This window comes from Typha angustifolia, chromosome 10, assembly GCF_048772165.1.
Source record: "Typha angustifolia cultivar Huaian chromosome 10, ASM4877216v1, whole genome shotgun sequence".
Lineage (NCBI taxonomy): Eukaryota > Viridiplantae > Streptophyta > Magnoliopsida > Poales > Typhaceae > Typha > Typha angustifolia.
Window position 1 is genome coordinate 409290 of NC_133248.1, and position 18358 is coordinate 427647.

At 36.4% G+C, this 18358-nt stretch overlaps 2 protein-coding genes and 1 long non-coding RNA gene across 3 annotated transcripts; all 3 read left to right on the forward strand.

Moving 5' to 3' along the window:
- The first annotated feature begins 373 nt into the window (after positions 1-373).
- LOC140769194 (paired amphipathic helix protein Sin3-like 1) lies at positions 374-2382 on the forward strand. The gene is made up of 5 exons (XM_073109814.1): positions 374-1180; positions 1278-1446; positions 1516-1833; positions 1915-2013; positions 2105-2382. Exons 1-5 carry the CDS (start codon positions 1032-1034, stop codon positions 2177-2179), a joined length of 810 nt encoding a protein of 269 aa, XP_072965915.1. The 5' UTR covers positions 374-1031; the 3' UTR covers positions 2180-2382.
- A 386-nt stretch (positions 2383-2768) lies between these two features.
- On the forward strand, positions 2769-4152 carry LOC140769195 (uncharacterized). The gene is made up of 4 exons (XR_012105870.1): positions 2769-2904; positions 3293-3340; positions 3428-3600; positions 3680-4152. It is a non-coding gene; the product is annotated as an uncharacterized lncRNA (long non-coding RNA).
- A 2589-nt stretch (positions 4153-6741) lies between these two features.
- LOC140769193 (paired amphipathic helix protein Sin3-like 4) lies at positions 6742-18339 on the forward strand. Its single transcript, XM_073109813.1, has 23 exons — positions 6742-7177; positions 7614-7778; positions 7870-8038; positions 8124-8222; positions 8301-8471; positions 8810-9131; positions 10153-10286; positions 11098-11173; positions 11296-11325; positions 11477-11745; positions 11834-11988; positions 12631-12758; positions 12889-13143; positions 13307-13987; positions 14137-14222; positions 15435-16100; positions 16184-16284; positions 16368-16506; positions 16606-16758; positions 17042-17205; positions 17272-17383; positions 17475-17656; positions 17981-18339. Exons 1-22 carry the CDS (start codon positions 7101-7103, stop codon positions 17631-17633), a joined length of 4311 nt encoding a protein of 1436 aa, XP_072965914.1. The 5' UTR covers positions 6742-7100; the 3' UTR covers positions 17634-17656; positions 17981-18339.
- The last annotated feature ends 19 nt before the right edge of the window (positions 18340-18358 follow it).

Here is an 18358-nt window from a genome sequence, read left to right on the forward strand (position 1 = left end):
CTTTTCATTCTGAAGTTTTTTTTTTTTTTTTTTTTTACTTGATCAAATGTTTAAGAGAAGATTGAAAAAGTTGACCTAGTAACACACCCTCTATTTGGTCCTAATTGATTCATAAATTCTCATTACTAGAACATTTATTAATGGTTAAACTTGTAGGTCCAGAAAAAGTGTTCAAATTACCAAAGCAATTCTAAGATGATCATCAGGAGGTGATTTGGAATAAGAGTAATTTGTTAACAACTTAGATGGAAAATATTAAATGATAATTTTATACTCAACTATTTTGCCTCTGACCCAAGAAGTGTCAGAAATTAGTCATTCACAATTAATGGAATAGTCATTTGAGAGGTTTTATATAACTGAGGGAGTTTATGTGAAGATAGATAATAGCTCAGGTGGTTTAGGTGTAATTATCGCACTGACAATTGAGCACAATCCTAAACCTCTCTAGTAATTATCACATGCTTACACCCAAATCATGCCACTAAACAAATAATTAGCTTCATAATTAAAGTCGTTAAGGTGTTCTCTGTGATTTGTCAAAAAGGTGGGATCGAATTGAAAATTATGACAGAAAAATGATATTAACACATAATGGAGGGTGTGAAATGAGAAAATCTCTTTTCAATTATAAGCCTTCCATCTTCCCTCGCTCTCATTTCTCTCGTCTGTCCCTCTGTCTCTCTCTCTCTCTCTCTCTCTCTCTCTCTCTCTCTCTCGTCTCCCATCGTCGTGTTCGATTGCCGAGGAAGCGATCTAGTCCTCAGTTTGCTCGAATTCGAGATTCTTCGAATCGGAGGAGGTTGTGCCCATTGGCTCCCAGGCCAGTTCTTTGCTTTCTTTTCTTGTTTGTTTGTGTTGGGTTAGTTCATATTTCGAGAAATTTTCTGCACATTTCTTCGATTTTATTTGAGGATTGAGGGAAATAGAAGTCGGTTTGGCGAAAGATTCAATCTTGCGATGCTCATGAGGGAAATACGTGATCTTTTTTTTTTTCTGGTGGCTTTTGCGAAGGTCCGAGCAAACCTCCAATGGCGCCGCGGCTGCGATCGGCCTCGAAGAAGAGGCCGACAAAGGACGATGCCCTAGCTTTTCTGAAGACTGTGAAGGAAGCATTTAAAGACGAAAAAGAAAAATTCGTCAAATTCATGGAAATCTTGAAGAACTCCTGGAAGCTGAGGTCTCTGGCCCTGGTACTGTTATTCTGGTTAGATCCTTTAGGTTTCCGGATCGATAGCTACTTGGTAACACGCTTTATTGCGGTATCTCGGTTACAGTATCGGGTTCAGTGAGGTCGTCGAGGGAGTGAAGGAAATACTTCGAGGTCACGACTATCTGATTCTCGAATTTAACATCTTTCTGCCCAAAGAGTATCAGATTAGAAACGCAAAGGAACAGGAAGCTGCTGATCGTGAGGAAGCCAGGAAATTTTGGGGAAGCATGAAGGTATTGGCATTTAAAGGTTTCCAGCATGGTAACAACTTCGTCTATATTTTCTTGTTTGTGTTTGTGAAGGCCATGGCAGCCTCCCGTGAAGCTCAGTCGTCGGCCGGCGGCGGTGCTTCGAAGAAGGTGACGCTGCGCGACGCCACAGCATTTCTGACGGCTGTGCGGAAGGCATTTGCAGATGAAAAAGAGAAATACTATGAATTCCTCGAAATCATGACGGACTTCAAGAACAAGAGGATCAACAACTACGTGGTTCACGTGAGGGTGAAACGACTATTTACAGGCCTTGATGATCTGATCCATGGCTTCAACAACTTTTTGCCGGAAACGACCATTACGGTGTCAGATCAATTCATGGCTATGAGATTAGTCGTAAAGATAAAGGTACTGCCATTTGATCATTCTTGTTAATAAGATAAATTATGAGCAACCTTTCTTTCTCTCCCCCCACCCCACCCCCCACAGGATCGTTTCCGGCATGATGAGGATGTCTACATATCGTTCTGCGATATTCTTAGCATGCATAGAAGAGGGGAAAAGAACATCGATGAAACTTTCAACATGGTATTCTTGGCTTTCAGCTACTACTAGTTCAGGACTTGAAAGATATTTTTCTGTCGTCGAAAAAATCTGAATCCTCTTTGTGTGTTTGTAGATTTCAGAACTCCTCCAAGATCATCGGGACTTGATCGAGGAATTCAAATGCTTTCTGCCCTCAAGGTTTAGATAAAAAAGATTTAGTGAGTTTCAGTTCTCTGTTTTCAATTTTCAACACCAATGAACTTATCAAAGAAAGAAGTTCTGGTGCCTATTTTTGATTGGAATCCTTTCAGTTGTAAAATTCCATACTCTCTTCTGTCAATTTGTACTATAAGCTTGCTTGCTTGCTTGCTGTTTAACTTCTTTTTCAAACTTTCATCTTTATGTGTAAAGCCTTCTAATAAATGTTTGAGCAAGTTATTGGTGATTTTAAAGGTTAGACTTGTGGTAGGCCCAAAAGAATTGTTAATTGAATGAGTTGTGCATCACTCTAATTGATTCAGAATGTTTCATTCATTGTGGTTCAAAATAAGAAGTTCAAATTATGAAAATAAAATTTTAAAGTGATCATCAGGAGTTACACAATCAATATAACAACTAAGAATTATCCTAACCTTCTCTAGAATCACAAGCTTACACCCAAATTACGCCACTAAAGATGTTTTCTGTTATTTAATAGAAGTTACGGGACCGAATTGAAAAAAGGGAAAGCAAAAGGATATAAACACACAATCCCGGGTGCAAAATGAGAAAATCTCTTCCCAATTAGAAGTTCAGAACTCTCCTTGGCTCTCGTCTCTCTCTCTCTCTCTCTCTCTCTCGCTCACCATTGTGTTCGGTTGCCGAGAAAGAGATCCTGTCCTCAATTACTCAAATTAGGGAGGAAGAGGATTTCGGTTCTCCGAATCGGTGGAGGTCTTGCTTTCGTTCCTTGTTTCTTTCGTTTTGGTCTGTTGATGTTTTCCTTGCTCTATTTGACGCCGAAGATTGGGATGGAACTTATGGAAAACGTAAACTTTTCTGGCACATTTCTTCGGCTTTACTAGAGGATTGAGGGAAATAGGCGTGGACTTTGCGAAAGATTTAACCTTGCAATGCTCATGAGGGAAACAATTCGATCTTTTTTCTATCTGGTGATAGAAAACTTGGTTAATTTTCTAAGTGGTTCTTATAGTTTTCCATTTTCGGGATTAACGTTTGGAAGAATGGCTCTTTTTTGGATTAATTTCTCCTCTCGTCTGGATAATATATCATGTTGGTCTCGAGCTTCTGTGGTAATTAATTTCTGGTTGTTTTTGTGAAGGTACCGGAACCTCCAATGGCGCTGCCATTGCCGGCCGTAGGCGTTGGAGTTCGTGTCCCTGTTACTGTTATTCTTATAGACCCTTTGGACTGATGGTTCTTACTAATATCCTTTGTTGTGATATATTGGTAACAGGATAAAAGTCATTGAGGTCCTCTTGAGGATGAAGGAACTATTTAGAGATCATTGCAATCTGATTACTGGTTTTATGCTCCATTGGTTATGACATCTTTTAGCCGAAAGAGTACAAGGCTAACTACACTGATGAAATGATTGAGGAGGCCAAGAATTTTGTGAAATTGATGAGGGTATTGGCATTTGATCATTCTTGCTTTTGTTCCCTTAGGTTTAAAGGTTTTATTATTAAGAATTCTCCTTTTTGTACAGGATCATTTCTCATGTGAGGAAAATATCTCCAGGACATTTGACAAAATTCTTTCGTGTCTGTGAGAAGGGAAAAGACTATCCTCGACATTTCTGACACGATATGTTTGGGAAGTCTATCCTAGAATCCACATTTTTCATTGGAAAGTCTGAATTCTCTGATTTTGTAGATTGCAGCACTCTTGAAATTTCAGGATCATGATTACTTGTTCGCGGGATTGATCCACCTTTTCTCAAAGTGAATATAAAGTTTTGATCTGAAACATATGGCAGATCTATGTAACAGGACCGGTTGTGGTCTCATTTTTCAGCACCAGCTTCCTGACTTTCTGGTAAGGAAGAAGTAAATGAGGAGAACAGGAAAGAAAAGTGAGAAACAAGAGAACCAAAGAAACACTTTTCAATTAATCCATCTGTGTCTCGCAATAAATGTATCATGTTAGGATCCTTTGTGTATCTGTCTTTAATAAATATAAAAAAAGAGATTTTTTATGCCTATTTTTCATTGTGAGAAGTTCTATGCTGATAAAATGTTTTGTTCACAACAATCAGTTTTAAAATTCCATCCTTCTTTTAATTTACAATATTAACTAGTTCACTGTTAACTTGGACACTTTCATCCTTCTTGATTCCTTCTAAATGCTTGAGAAAGTAGCACAATCTTTGTAAAACAAAAACTTTCTCAAGCATTTAGAAGGAATCAAGAAGGATGAAGGAATCAAGAAAGTTTCTTTGAGTAAAGGAAAATGAAGTCAGAAACAACTTTGCTTACTAAAGATTGTGCTACTTGATCTAGCCAACCAAAAAAAAGGGTAGAAGAGAACAGTGACATGGTTGACAAAGTCAAACTTAAGTGTAGGATTAAATAAGAGGAATAAGTCATCCTAGGCTTATTTCAAGGAATAACATATCTTTGGGATTACTAATCTCATATTATAATTTTCATCTACTGTTTGATTTATATAAGACTATATATAAAATAACTAAATAAAATTACATTATTATCCTTAATAAAAAAATGGCAACATTAATTACTATGTAAACTATTATCAATGATCTCAAACTTAAATTACATTATTAAATATAGTTAAATTATATTAATTAATTATAAAAATTAATCACGTTCAATTCAAAATAATCAGAATTAAAATCAAAAAAAATAATTTATTTAATATAGCAATGCTTTAAATAAATATAAAATACTAATTAAAAAAATTGAGTAATTAAGATTGTTGATTTTATTATTTATATATCTAAATTTATTATTTCTTACACAAGGGCAATGTAGTAATAATACTCTTATTCCTCCACTTGGATATACGATATTTAGTTCGGACTTCTAATCTCATCTATAATTTCATACCAAACATAAAATTATGTGTGACCATGAGATAACCAATCCAACACCCTTGGAAATAAATATTATGAGGTACCAATTTTAAGCAAATATTTTTCACCTTGGAGAAACTTTTTTACGTGTTACCTTATAATATTTATAAAAAAAATGTTAGGATAAATCACGGGACATCTAAATGCATTTAAGTAATATGATACACTAACTTGTAGTCATTTAATATATAATATAATTACCCTCATTTATAAGTTAACCATTTAATCATTGCAAAGAGATTTATAATTACCCCAAATATATAATATAGTTTAGGTCAAATTATATTTTTATTTTCTTGTGATTTAGTTTAAATTCATTTCATCTCTTGATAGTTTTAATTGTGTCATTTTACTTTTTTTATGATTATATTTAATTTTAATTTATTTTTCATCATATTGATCAAATCAGATCAAATTTGAAAACACTCATTAAAAACAAATTTGTAGGGAATTGTATAAACATTTCAATGCATGTAAAATAATACTAAACGATTTAGATGACAAATATATACTAAGAACATATATCTGCTTGATATATATATCATATCTTTAGAATTTAAAATTTGAGCGGTAATAGGTATTTTTAAATTCGATTTCTAATTTAGTCAAAAATAAGTGTGCATTTTAGTTAGAAAAAATAATAGTTGCTCTACATATGCCACCACTATCACTTCGCTGTGCCCTAGGTTGGACTTCCACCTCCGCTCATCCCCCACCCACTTCTCCCCCCTCCACCCCTACACCTTCCACCCCTAATTTCCTATCCCCTTTCTGCCATTAGTGATTCAACGGCGACTTCTGAGGTATGTGAATTTGAAGGATTGAATGACCATTGTTTGGAACCCTTCTAGCTGATGGTATAACTATGATTGCTATTCATTATATCGTCTCTCTCTTTTTTTCTCTCCTTTCGTTTTGCGCAGGAGGTGAACCCCCGTTGGATCAAGCCCGAGTCTAAGGGCTCGGGTGATCTAGGCCAAACTAATTACTCTAGGCTGATTGAGCCTGATTAGGTCAAAACTAGGGCTGAAGTGAACAAGTAAATAACATAAAATGAAACTAGGGGTGAAGTGAATTTATTCCTAATAATTATTAGGGTATATATCCACATATATATATTTCATAAATATAATTTCTCCTATACTTTATAATTTAATAATGAGAGGAATAATTATGTCATTTAGCAACTTTTCTATGATAAAATTTTAGCTCCACTACACTAGTATTAATAATAGGGGTAGTTTAGTCATTTGCACAATTTGATGCGTCCATTAAGGGGCTAATTAACTAAATTTGAAATACAAGAGGGCAACTATAATTGGCTGAAATAATATTTATACATATAAATGATAATGAATTAAAGACAAAAAAAATTAAGAATCTTTAACCCTAATATAACCATGAAACCATTAGAGAGAGGTCTAGTCTAGTGTAATTACGGACGAAGCAAGCAAAATGAGGTGAAGTTAAGCTTCCAAATATTAAACAAAATCTGTACCGTTTAAATCAAATCGAACGGTGGTTTGTAGGTATGATCATCATATGTCCTCCCATTGACCGATCGGACGGCGGATATTAGCGTACCCAGCAGCCGAGGCGGTTTTTATCAACTCCTCCGGTATTAGTAAGTGAACACTCACCCGTCCTCCTCCTCTTCTAATTCTTCTCTCATCTCTTTCTCTCTCTTTTTAATTAAAAAGCCTTTCCTCTCTCCCTCGCTCCCTCTTCTCTCTTTCTCCATAGCCGAAGGGGAGGCGATTCCCTTCTCTCTCTTTCCTTCTTCTATCGTCATCTTCTTCTTCTTTCTCTCGTTCTCTCTTGTCTCTCTCTCTCTCTCTCTCTCTCTCTAGCTGCTCGTTGTGGTGTTTGCTTGTCGTGGAAGCGATCTTGTTCTCGATCCGGCCGAATTCGGGGTTCCTAGATCCGCGTAGTAGCCGTTGCGTCTGAATCGGAGGAGGGAAAGAGGAGGAGATCGAGAGGAAGAAACGGGTGATGGTTTGGCAGCCTTGGGTTCTCCGATTGCTCTGATGGGTCGATGAGAAGGGAAAGGGAGGAGGAGGAGGCGTTCATGGGTTCTCAATTAAAGAGGCCTAATCTGTCTCGAGCGGATCCGTGAGTCCTTTGCTTTCTTCTTACCGTTTGTTTGGCTCATGTTTGTTTCTGTGTTTGTGACGTTATTCGACGGTGAAGGCAGTGACGGAGTTCGGGAGAACGCAAATTTTTTCGGCGTATTTGTTTGGTTTTATGGGAAGATTAGGCTTTTTGGTCGTCCTTAGAAGTGGTTTGGTGAAAGATGTAATTTTGCAGCGCACATACGATTTCTGGTCCCTAATTTGTGATCGGTTTCGCTGATCATAGAGAAAAAGGTTTATTTTTTTTAATTGTTCATTTAGAAATGAAACTTTGCGAGGATTACCGGTTTTTTCCGCAGAATTTTTGGTTTGGAAGAAAGATTATATTTTGAATCGATTTGGTGGTGTTCTGTGGAGATTATATTACATGCTCTCGATCTGATGTGATTTAGTGGATTTCTGGTTGTTTTGTGAAGGTCCGGGCAACCCCACATGGCTCTTTCTCCGGCTACCGCTAGTGCTCCGAAGCTGACGACTAACGATGCCCTAGCTTATTTGAAGGCCGTGAAGGATATATTTCAGGACAAAAGGGAAAAATATGATGAATTTCTTGAAGTCATGAAGGACTTCAAGAGCCAGAGGTTGTTGTAGTATACTGTTTTCTTGTTGATTCTTAGTTTTTTGGATTGGTGGTCATTGTTAGTATTATTTTTTGTGGTATGCCTTTGACAGGATCGACACAAACGGGGTTATCATGAGGGTAAAGGAACTATTTAAAGGGCATCGGGATCTGATCCTTGGTTTTAACACCTTCTTGCCGAAGGGATACGAGATTAAACTTCCGGAGGAGAAGAAGCCAGTTGAATTTGAGGAGGCCATTAATTTTGTAAACAAGATAAAGGTAAAAGCATAATCCATAAAAAAAGGTGTTTGTCATTTTCTAATTTATTGATGAATTTACTAATAGGATTCTTTTGGCCCAACAGAATCGTTTTCAGAATGATGAGTATGTGTACAAGTCATTCTTAGATATTCTTAACATGTATAGGAAGGAGAATAAGTCCATCCAGGATGTTTATCAGGAGGTATTTTTGGCTTTCAGCTATTATTTTAGAGAGTTCAATTCACATCTTTTGGAAAATGTTAATGCTTTCCTTTTGTAGGTTGCAACACTCTTTCAGAATCATCATGATTTGCTTGAGGAATTCACACACTTTCTGCCTGATGCCTCTGCAACAACAGCTCCACAACACCCTTCGTCTGGTAGAGGTCTTCTGCGTCGGGATGAGAGGAGCTCTGTGATGACTGGCATGAGGCATAATTATGGTGATAAGGTATACCTGGAACATTCTGTGGATTTATGGCTATAATTGTTATGTAAGTTCATTTGAGAACGGTTATTCATATTAAAAGCTAGTAAACGAACTGTATATCTATGTTCTTCACCTCCCATAGATTGATTCCGTAGACTCAGCATTATCTCTTAATTAAGTGGAGGGAAGATAACATTTTTATGTATCATCCATAACTCTTCTTGTTGGTGTGTTTCCTTCATCATTATTATTTATTCTTCATATGCTATAGGAATTTTGATGCATTTAAATGAATCCCTTATCTAGATGTTGTCCTGTGTTCCGTGAGGAGACTTATTAATCTGTTATTGCGCTTTTAGAGGGACAGAGCTTATAATCCACATGCTGATCGAGACCTTAGTGTTGATCGCCCTGATCCGGAGCATGATCGGCAGAGAAGACGTGTTGAGAAGGAAAAGGATAAGAAGGAGGACAGGGATAGGAGAGACCGTGAGCGAGATGAGAAGGACTTAGAGCATGACAGCAAAGACTTAGACAGTGCACAGCGGAGACGTAAACCTCCTTCCAGGAGGGTTGAGGATTCTGTTGCTGAACAGATGCACCAAGGTAGGGAAGGTGCCGAAAATTGTGGAATGTATAGCATCTCAGCTTCATCATTTGATGATAAGAACGCCTTGAAGAGTAAGCCCTTTGCTATGTTATCATGTGATACTTAAATGATGTATCGATTTTAGTTTATATTACTTAGCTTTGCTTGCAGTTTGTATGCCTAATAATTCAGCTTTGCAACTATCTACCTGCTTTTCATTGGATTGAGTTCTTCCATTTTCTTCTAAGTTTTCTGAATCATTTTCTTGATGCTTTGTTTTCTGTTTTCTTCCTGATAGTTTCTTGGTATTCCAGCTTGTAGCATTAGTAAAAGAATTTTGCAAGGTTCCTGAATTGACATTGATATCACATTTTCAAAGAGAACATCAGTTCTCAATAACCTTTATCTACTTAACTCTAGGTAGGGTATCCCTGCATATTTTGATATTCTTATCTCCTACATGTTCCAGTGAAAAATCACATCTTTTGAATCATTCTCACCTTTGTTTTTGTTGAATAACATGTGATGCTTCTTTAGGTGAAAGTCGTGAAAATTTTACTAGATTTATGTTGTTTGCTTAGATGCATGTTATCTTGGTATTATAATCATGACTCTCAGTGTTTCATCCATTTAGTCTGAATGGATTCTGCTTTCTTAGTGCTTTTAGGCACTTTGCTTGAGGTTGTTTTGGAACTGCTGAATAACCAACATAATATTTTCTGGATTAATGCTAGTTGGTAAGGACCTTAGTTCTAGAAGGTAGGGTTGAGACTTCATTTACTTAAGATACCTTTCATGTATTGTGATTTTGATGTCTAGATAGACATGCCGTGGTATTTGAGGACATAGTTATGATAGTTTAAACTTTAAAGTAGGAAAATATTTGTTGATTAAACATGTTCAGTCATGTAAGAAAGTGAGATCAGGGGCAGTGCAGGCATTTGGAATCATGTATGCTTCTTCCGCTTCTTTTATGGTGTGTATGTTCAAGTGTGATATGACATTTAAGTTTCAACATGCTTAAATCTCTTTTGGTTCCGTTTGTTGCCAACATTGTGAGGTGCATCAGATACCTGGTTTTGATACTTAGATTTCTTGAATCATTAATGGCAGGTGTATACACTCAAGAGTTTAACTTCTGTGAAAAGGTGAAGGAGAAATTGCACCCTGACACATACCAGGAGTTCTTGAAATGCCTTCACATATACAGTCAGGAAATAATTACAAGAACTGAACTAAAGAATCTGGTAAGTTTCTTACAAGACTTCCCACATTGGAAGTTAATCATAAACTATTTCAGCTTAACTAAAATATGAAGCTTCATTCCTTCCCTTCGTTTTATTCATTTAACTATTTGGAAAAAAAAATCTATATGAACTTTTTTCACAATTTTGGACAATTGATTGTCTTGCACATATATGTGATTGAACTGAAATAAACATTTTGTAGTATAGGTAATGGTGTTCTAGTAAATTATTTGTGAATTCATATCTAAGCTAGGTATTTGGAAACTCCATCAGATGGAGACATAGATTGATCTTATATGTGTTGCATCTAAGTACAAAGGGAATTTCAACATTATGGATAGAGTAAAGAAGAAAAGGACGAGATTAAGAAGGAAAACACCAAAAAGGAAGCAAAATTCAAGAGAACAAAGGACAAACCAAGTCACCAACACTAATTAGATCCCTTATGACAATCAATTGCCTGTACTTCATCTCCAAGAAATGTAAAGAAAAGGAAAGATGTAGACTGGTACTGTTCATATGAAATGAGCTATAGTACCTGACATGATTATTTGCTATCTACTTAATAATTCATATGTTGTTCACATGGTACATTCAGCCTTAACTGGGTTTGACAAGTGCAACTGCTATTAGAGTTGGTGGCATTCTTTAATTCTGAAATATATCTTTGCATGCATTATCAGAACTTATATGCTATTAAAATTGTCTTCACACTATTCAGTTATTTTTTTTTTCAAGTTACAAATCTGTCTGGTACTCTATTTATCTTTTTTCATTTTTCTTGAGGTAAATATTTCAATTTTCTTTTCAGGTAAGCGATATTCTGGAGAAATATCAAGATCTTATGGATGGTTTTAATGAATTTTTAGCCCACTGTGAGAACATAGGTAGGTCAATACATTAGACGCAAATGGTGAAATGGATTTTAAATTATCTTCCTTTGTTGATTCATTATATGTCCTGTAGAAGTTTAATTTTTGGTCATTTCTAAGTGAGTTGGTTTCTGCAGATGGATTCCTTGCAGGAGTATTCAATAAAAGTATGTACTATCTCGTTATTTCTTTTCATTTTCCTAAACTTGCAGTTATATTCAATTATTGTGGAGTTTTTTTAAAAAGAAAAATTTGTGCAACCTTAGATAAGTTAGTGTGGATTTCTTCTCATGCTAACCGAACCCTTGTTTAATGAAGGACATATAGCTAGGCCAGTTAAGCTGGAGGATAGAGAGAGAGACAGGGAACATGAAAGGGATGAGAGGGAGAGAGAACATGAAAGAGAGAGAGATAAAGAACGGGAAAGAGTCGATAAAGGTGCTCCATTCAATTCAAAGGAGGGGACCTCTCACAAAGCTCCTCTGTTATCCAGAAATGAAAAATATAATTTATGCAAGCCAATTTCAGAGCTTGATCTCTCAAACTGTCAGCGGTGTACACCTAGTTACCGTCTTTTACCAAAAACTGTAAGTTTGATTCAATCTCTTTCATTATATACTAGGAAAAGTTATCATTTTAATTTCTCATGCTTATCTTTGTTCTATCGGCTGTTAGTATCCAATGCCTCCTGCAAGCCATAGGACTGAACTGGGAGTGTCTGTACTGAATGATGTCTGGGTATCCGTGACATCTGGAAGCGAAGATTATTCTTTCAAACACATGCGGAAAAACCAATATGAAGAAAGCTTATTTCGATGTGAAGATGACAGGTGCTGATTCACTCCATTCAATTGTATTGAATAGGATTTTTATAATTCATCTGCCATTAACATGTAGCTCTGTTAGAAGTCCTCTTGTTTGAATGTGCTTTGATCAGGAATTTAGCATCAATTCTGCAGAGGGTTGATGATAGGTTGACCACGAATGGAAAAAACTCTGTATCTTTAGTTGTACTTTAGCTGTCCCATGTTGGAAGGGACTTTGATGCTGACTGTCTTATAAAGCAGAGGGCTGAGAAATCTTAAACAAATTCTCAAATTACAAGTGGTTACCTTATCTGTGAAGGAATTACTTCGTTTCGTGGGGAATCTCACCTTTTTATGTCTTTTCTTTTTTACAATATTAACATTACTTAGTTTATCCTAATCTGTTTGTATCTCTGTTACATTAGCAATTAGCAGGCTCCAGGATTGAAATAGAACCAGTTAGTTTTTATATGGATATACGAAGATACGGCTTTCTTATATAGTCATTGGTTTGAGAGTTGAGACCCTAGTAGTTTTGTAATATGGTACTTGCTAGACGAATGTCAGAAAACAATGACATGAAGAGCAGTTTTTAAATATGCCATGAGTATAGCTGCTTTTCTATACCTTCTGCAATTGCGACTAATAATATTGAGGTGTTTTTAGGTTTGAGCTGGATATGTTATTGGAATCTGTAAATGTGACTACAAAGCGTGTGGAGGAATTGATAGAAAAGATGCAGGACAACTCAGTTAAACCAGAAAGTCCAATTCGAGTTGAAGATCACTTCACTTGTAAGTATGCATCAATAAATAGTTAATCGTGGATAGAAAGATTCCACAAGCTTCTTTGGTGGTTTGACCTATCATTTGTAGCTTGAATAACGATATGTTGATATAACTCTGTTTCCTATTTGTTTGGTAGCCTTGAATTTGAGGTGCATTGAACGACTATATGGTGACCATGGCCTGGATGTTATGGATGTCCTCCGCAAGAATGCTAGTCTTGCATTACCTGTCATATTGACTAGGCTGAAGCAAAAGCAGGAGGAATGGTCACGGTGCCGTTCAGATTTTAACAAAGTTTGGGCTGAAATATACGCCAAGAACTATCACAAATCACTTGATCATCGTAGTTTCTATTTCAAGCAACAAGATACAAAGAGCCTGAGCACAAAAGGTACATGTATATTTTTTTAAAGATATTTTAGAAGTATGTATCTTAGAGAAATACTTTTAGAGTTGTATGACAATATATAGGTACTATGATTTTTCATACGATTATACTTTTTCTGCAGTTTTAGTATTGCAATTTTTAATAGTATTATACACCTTTTGTACAGCTTTGTTGGCTGAGATCAAAGAAATTAATGAGAAGAAGCGGAAAGAGGATGATGTGCTTCTTGCAATTGCTGCTGGAAATCGGCGGCCTATAGTACCAAACATGGAATTTGACTTTGTAGATCCTGAAATTCATGAAGATTTGTATCAAATCATTAAATACTCATGTGGAGAAGTTTGTACTTCTTCAGACCAGTTGGATAAAGTCATGAGGGTGTGGGCAACATTTTTGGAGCCAATGTTGGGTGTGCACCCTCGACCTCATGGTGTAGAAGATACAGAAGATGTAGTGAAACCTAAAAGTCGTGCTGCAAAAGTTGGTGTAGCAAGTGTAGGGGAAAACAATGGAAGCCCAGGTGCTGATGGTGCTGTTACAACTAAGCAAAGTAATGGTGATGAAAACATTCCACCAGAACAAGCACTACCATCAAGGGGTAGGTTGGTAAATGGTGAAACAACGGTTGCTGAGAATGGTTTCCATGATGCTGATAGAGCTGCCCGTAGAGGTGATACTCTTGGCAACTCTGCACTTCAAGCAAGAGTGCAGGCTACCGCTCCTACAACTGAGGAAATGTCTGGAATAGTTGCACAATCTACTTCTACTCAACAATTAACTGATAATGTCTCTCCTGCTGGTAGAGCTGAGCAAAGCCATAATAGAAATAATCTGGAAATAACATCAGGTTGGGGAAAGTTATCCTTTCCTTTGTTAAGCTAAAGTTAATTTTTACATCTGTATCAAATTTATTTTCCTTTCTCTTTGTTGTTAGTTACTTTTTGTGATTCTCCTTGCAAGTTCTTAGTGCTGACTGTTGTTTATGCTTTCTGTAAGGTTTTGGGGCTCCACCTAAAAATGGTCATGCTGGAGGTGAGACGGCTGAACCTAGAGTGGCTAATGAATGTTTACCTTCTGTAGAGGTAAGAACATGTTTTAGGTGACTGCTCTTTCACATTTGCTAGGCATTTCTTTTGACTCTAGAGTAGTATTTGCTTATTTTTGTAGTTCCCAGGTTTTCTTGGGTTTACAGTTGAGGATTTTTTCTCCTTCCTCATTGAGCTTGATAGTTGACCTTTTTCCTTCAACTGCCCGTCCTGTCTGGCAAATTTCATGATCTATATTGTGATTTTTTTCACCGATATAGTAGATCTAGTCTTAGGGGAATTATTTTTTTTAATATGACAACCTGATCTTTTATTTTTCTTCTCTTCCATTCATCCAAAAACTGTGCGTTGATGATTTTTCTGAGGTTGATGGAAGCATTTTTACAAGTTGATGGGTATGAATGCAGAACCTATTACAATAGATGCATCGGAATGTAATATAAAAGATGTACAGATACTGATGTTATTTACATGATTTGAAGTAAGATTCTTTTTGGTAGGGAGTCTGATTGGTTCAACTGAGTGAAACTTTCAGCTGAGAATATTTTGATACTATGACAAAGTTTTGCTCCTATTAATTGACAAATTATTATTACAGTTAAATAGTGTAAATCATAAGTTCATAAGAAATTTGTATAATGCAATTTTATGACTGACAATTGGTTTTTGAATAACTTAAATGTAAAAAAGATAATCTCAAGTGGTTAGGTTTTCATTTAGATGATTAAATTATTATGACATACAGGCTCAAAAGAGAGTAGTGCAGCCTCAATGGCTACTACTGGTGCTTGACAGAAGTAACAGAAGTTGAAGATGTGGATGGATATATTAATGTTCCTTTATGATAACATTTTTGGTTCTTTCCGTATTGCTGCATTGCTACAAGTAAGGAAGTAACATAATTATCTATGACTGATTTGTGAATTATGGTGCCTCTTCTGAACCATTCTTAATCCCTGACTTGTTGGTTGTCTGCAATGACTGAAGTAATTACAACTGTTCTTATGATAAACAGGCATTCACATACTTGTCAAGGCTGTTTTGACTTCATAAAATTTCTGATTTTCTCCAGTCCAGATATTTTGTTGAAAAGCTTCCTTATTTATGAATATTAATTTGTGTCAGTGAACATATTTAAGTATTTACATATGATAAATTTCCTTATATTTAAAGTCAATGCATATACTTGATGTTGATTTTCTTATGAATTTGCTGCCATGTCATTCCTGATATGCTCATTCTTAATAGGGAGGGAACAATGCAAGGTCAACCTTATCTGCAAATGGTGGCTGCAATAATGAAAGCAACAAGGTTCAGCGGTTGAATGAAGGTTCCACGTCCCACAACAATTCAAAGGTTGAAAGGGAAGAGGGTGAATTATCACCTAATGGAGACTTTGAAGAGGATAATTTTGTGACTTTTGAAGATGGTAGCATTGAGGTGGCACCTAAACCAAAAGACAGTTCCACTGGCAGACAGTTTCTCCCTAGACCTGGGGAAGCAGAGGCCTGCTGTGGTGAAGCAGCTGGAGAGAATGATGCAGATGCAGATGATGAAGGAGAGGAAAGTGCTCAAAGGTCGACTGAGGACAGTGAAAATGCATCTGAGGCTGGTGAGGATGTTTCAGCCAGTGAGTCGGGTGATGGGGAGGAATGTTCTCGCGAAGATCATGAGGAAGAGGAAGATCATGACGATCAGGATGCCAAGGCTGAAAGTGAGGGTGAGGCTGAAGGAATGGCTGATGCACATGATGCTGATGGAGAAATAACTTCATTGCCTTTTTCAGAACGGTTTCTGCATACAGTCAAACCTCTTGTGAAGCATGTACCTGCAGCATTACATGAAAAAGAAGATAAATGTTCACGGATCTTTTATGGAAATGATTCCTTCTATGTCTTATTCAGACTGCATCAGGTCAGTATGTTCTTATTTCTTACACGATCATGTAACCCAGTTTATAAATGCATCAATTTTCATGAATCCACCAACTATTGCAGACATTGTATGAGAGGATACTCTCAGCAAAGACAAATTCATCAGCTGCTGAAAAGAAATGGAGAACTTCCAAAGAGACAAGCCCCTCTCACCTATATGCAAAGTAATATAATCTTGAAAACTTTATTTCTCTTTTTCTAAATGGGCTACAGAGCATATAAGTATGACAAATACTTCTACTTGCAGATTTATGAGTGCATTGTATAACTTACTTGATGGTTCTGCCGACAATACCAAGTTTGAGGATGACTGCCGTGCTAGCATTGGGACTCAGTCATATTTACTTTTTACATTAGACAAGTTGATATACAAGGTTGTCAAGCAGGTAGAGTCTTTATCATTAAACTCTCAACCAGGATTCAAAAAAAGTTGCTACTTTTGGTTAAAATTGTTATTGATTTTTCATCTGCACTTCTTTCTCCAGCTTCAAGCAATAGCATCAGATGAGATGGATAATAAGCTTCTACAGCTCTATTTATATGAAAAGTCAAGGCGACCTGGCAGATTGGTTGACCTAGTTTATCATGAAAATGCCCGTGTCCTTCTCCATGATGAGAACATATATCGATTTGAATGTGTAGGTTCTCATTCATTTTCATGCTTCTAGTTTCAGTGAACACCAAATTTTATGAGCTGCAGCTTTTAGCACTAAGACCTGTTTGTTGGCGTGCCCATTCTACAATCATCCAATCTGAATATACTGTTGTCTGGCAGTTCGAAAGGAACAGTTCATATAAAGTAAAAAGTGATTGATAACAGAGGACTGCAAGTTAAATCTGTTGAATAAAAGAAAATACTAAAAAATGATGAAATATGTAAACTGTTGATATTCTGAAATTTCTTAATTATGTTTTTTGCAGCGGTCAAATCCAACTAGGTTATCTATCCAGCTCATGGAATATGGACATGAAAAGCCTGAAGTAACTGCAGTGTCAATTGATCCAAATTTTTCATCTTATCTATATAGTGAATTTTTGTCAAGTGCATCAGATAGGAAGGGAATATACAGTGTCTTCCTGGGAAGGTACTTTCAAGTGCTAAATCATCTTATATATGAGGAGTTTTGTGTGTGACTGAATACTTTTTGCAGGAATAAGCGAAAATATGGGAGTGACGATGAGTACTCTGCCACTTGCAAGTCCATGGATGGGATTCAAGTTGTTAATGGTCTTGAATGCAAGATATCATGCAGTTCCTCAAAGGTATTTGCTGACTGTGTTTACATTTTTTTTTTCTTCCTCTTAGTCATTACTTTTACAAGCTTCTAAAACCTCTTAAATGAATATTTTGTAGGTTTCCTATGTGCTTGATACAGAAGATTTCTTGTTCCGACTGAAGAAGAAAAGGAGATACACTTGTAATGGCATTGCACCTGCACACGACCTTGCGCATTCTTTGAAAGTGAAAGATATAAAAGTACAGCGATTTCATCGCTTTCTATCCAGATCCTAGTACCACGAGGCCCCCAATTACTGGTACTTTTCAGTTTAATAAGCATGTAGTTTGTTACTAACTCTTGCACACCCTTTTGATGTCATTGTTCTCTTATAAGCAATTATTCATCTGAATTCAATTGGGTTATCTTGGATTTCCTCATGATAGTGGTCATACTGAAGGATTATTAAAAAAATCAATTAGCATGCTAAGAAATAACAATTACTCGCCGAGGAATAACAATTGATGTATCACTAGTATGTCAATTTTGGATACAAGTGTTGGAAATTCTTTCAAATTCTATTTTTAACAGCCTGAATGGGACAATCTGACCTTTTCTTTCGTGGTATCTTCTTCCTTCACAGTGTCTATATGTAATCAGGCAGGAGCTGGTGCCACCATCTGTTGCTTAGGTCCTGCTAAGAGAAGTCTTGCCAGAACTCAGCCAGCTTGTACCTCTCCCTGTTGTGCACTCTTGGTAATAAAAGTTGGGAAGATTTCTGGTGAATATATCAAAGCTTGTAACGAGATGATTGCAGTGGCTTTTTGTGCCTCAGATGTGTATATATGTAGTACCGACAAATTTGTTGTTTCAATTCAAACACTGCTACTTCTTTCTGCTAGCAGCCAGCTTCTTGTAACTTTCCATCAGGGTGTTTATGTCATTTTTCTCCCTTATATATGCAGCCCTCAGTTAATTTCCAGTTTAAAGAATATTATAGTATCATCTTTTTCTGTCATCA

Coding starts and splice junctions, on each gene's coding strand:
- LOC140769194 (XM_073109814.1), top strand. CDS start 1,032: ATGGCGCCGCGGCTGCGATCGGCCTCGAAGAAGAGGCCGACAAAGGAC. Junction 1,181..1,277: donor AAGAACTCCTGGAAGCTGAG/GTCTCTGGCCCT, acceptor TCTCGGTTACAG/TATCGGGTTCAGTGAGGTCG. Junction 1,834..1,914: donor GATTAGTCGTAAAGATAAAG/GTACTGCCATTT, acceptor CACCCCCCACAG/GATCGTTTCCGGCATGATGA.
- LOC140769193 (XM_073109813.1), top strand. CDS start 7,101: ATGAGAAGGGAAAGGGAGGAGGAGGAGGCGTTCATGGGTTCTCAATTA. Junction 7,178..7,613: donor AATCTGTCTCGAGCGGATCC/GTGAGTCCTTTG, acceptor TGTTTTGTGAAG/GTCCGGGCAACCCCACATGG. Junction 16,759..17,041: donor ACATATATCGATTTGAATGT/GTAGGTTCTCAT, acceptor TGTTTTTTGCAG/CGGTCAAATCCAACTAGGTT.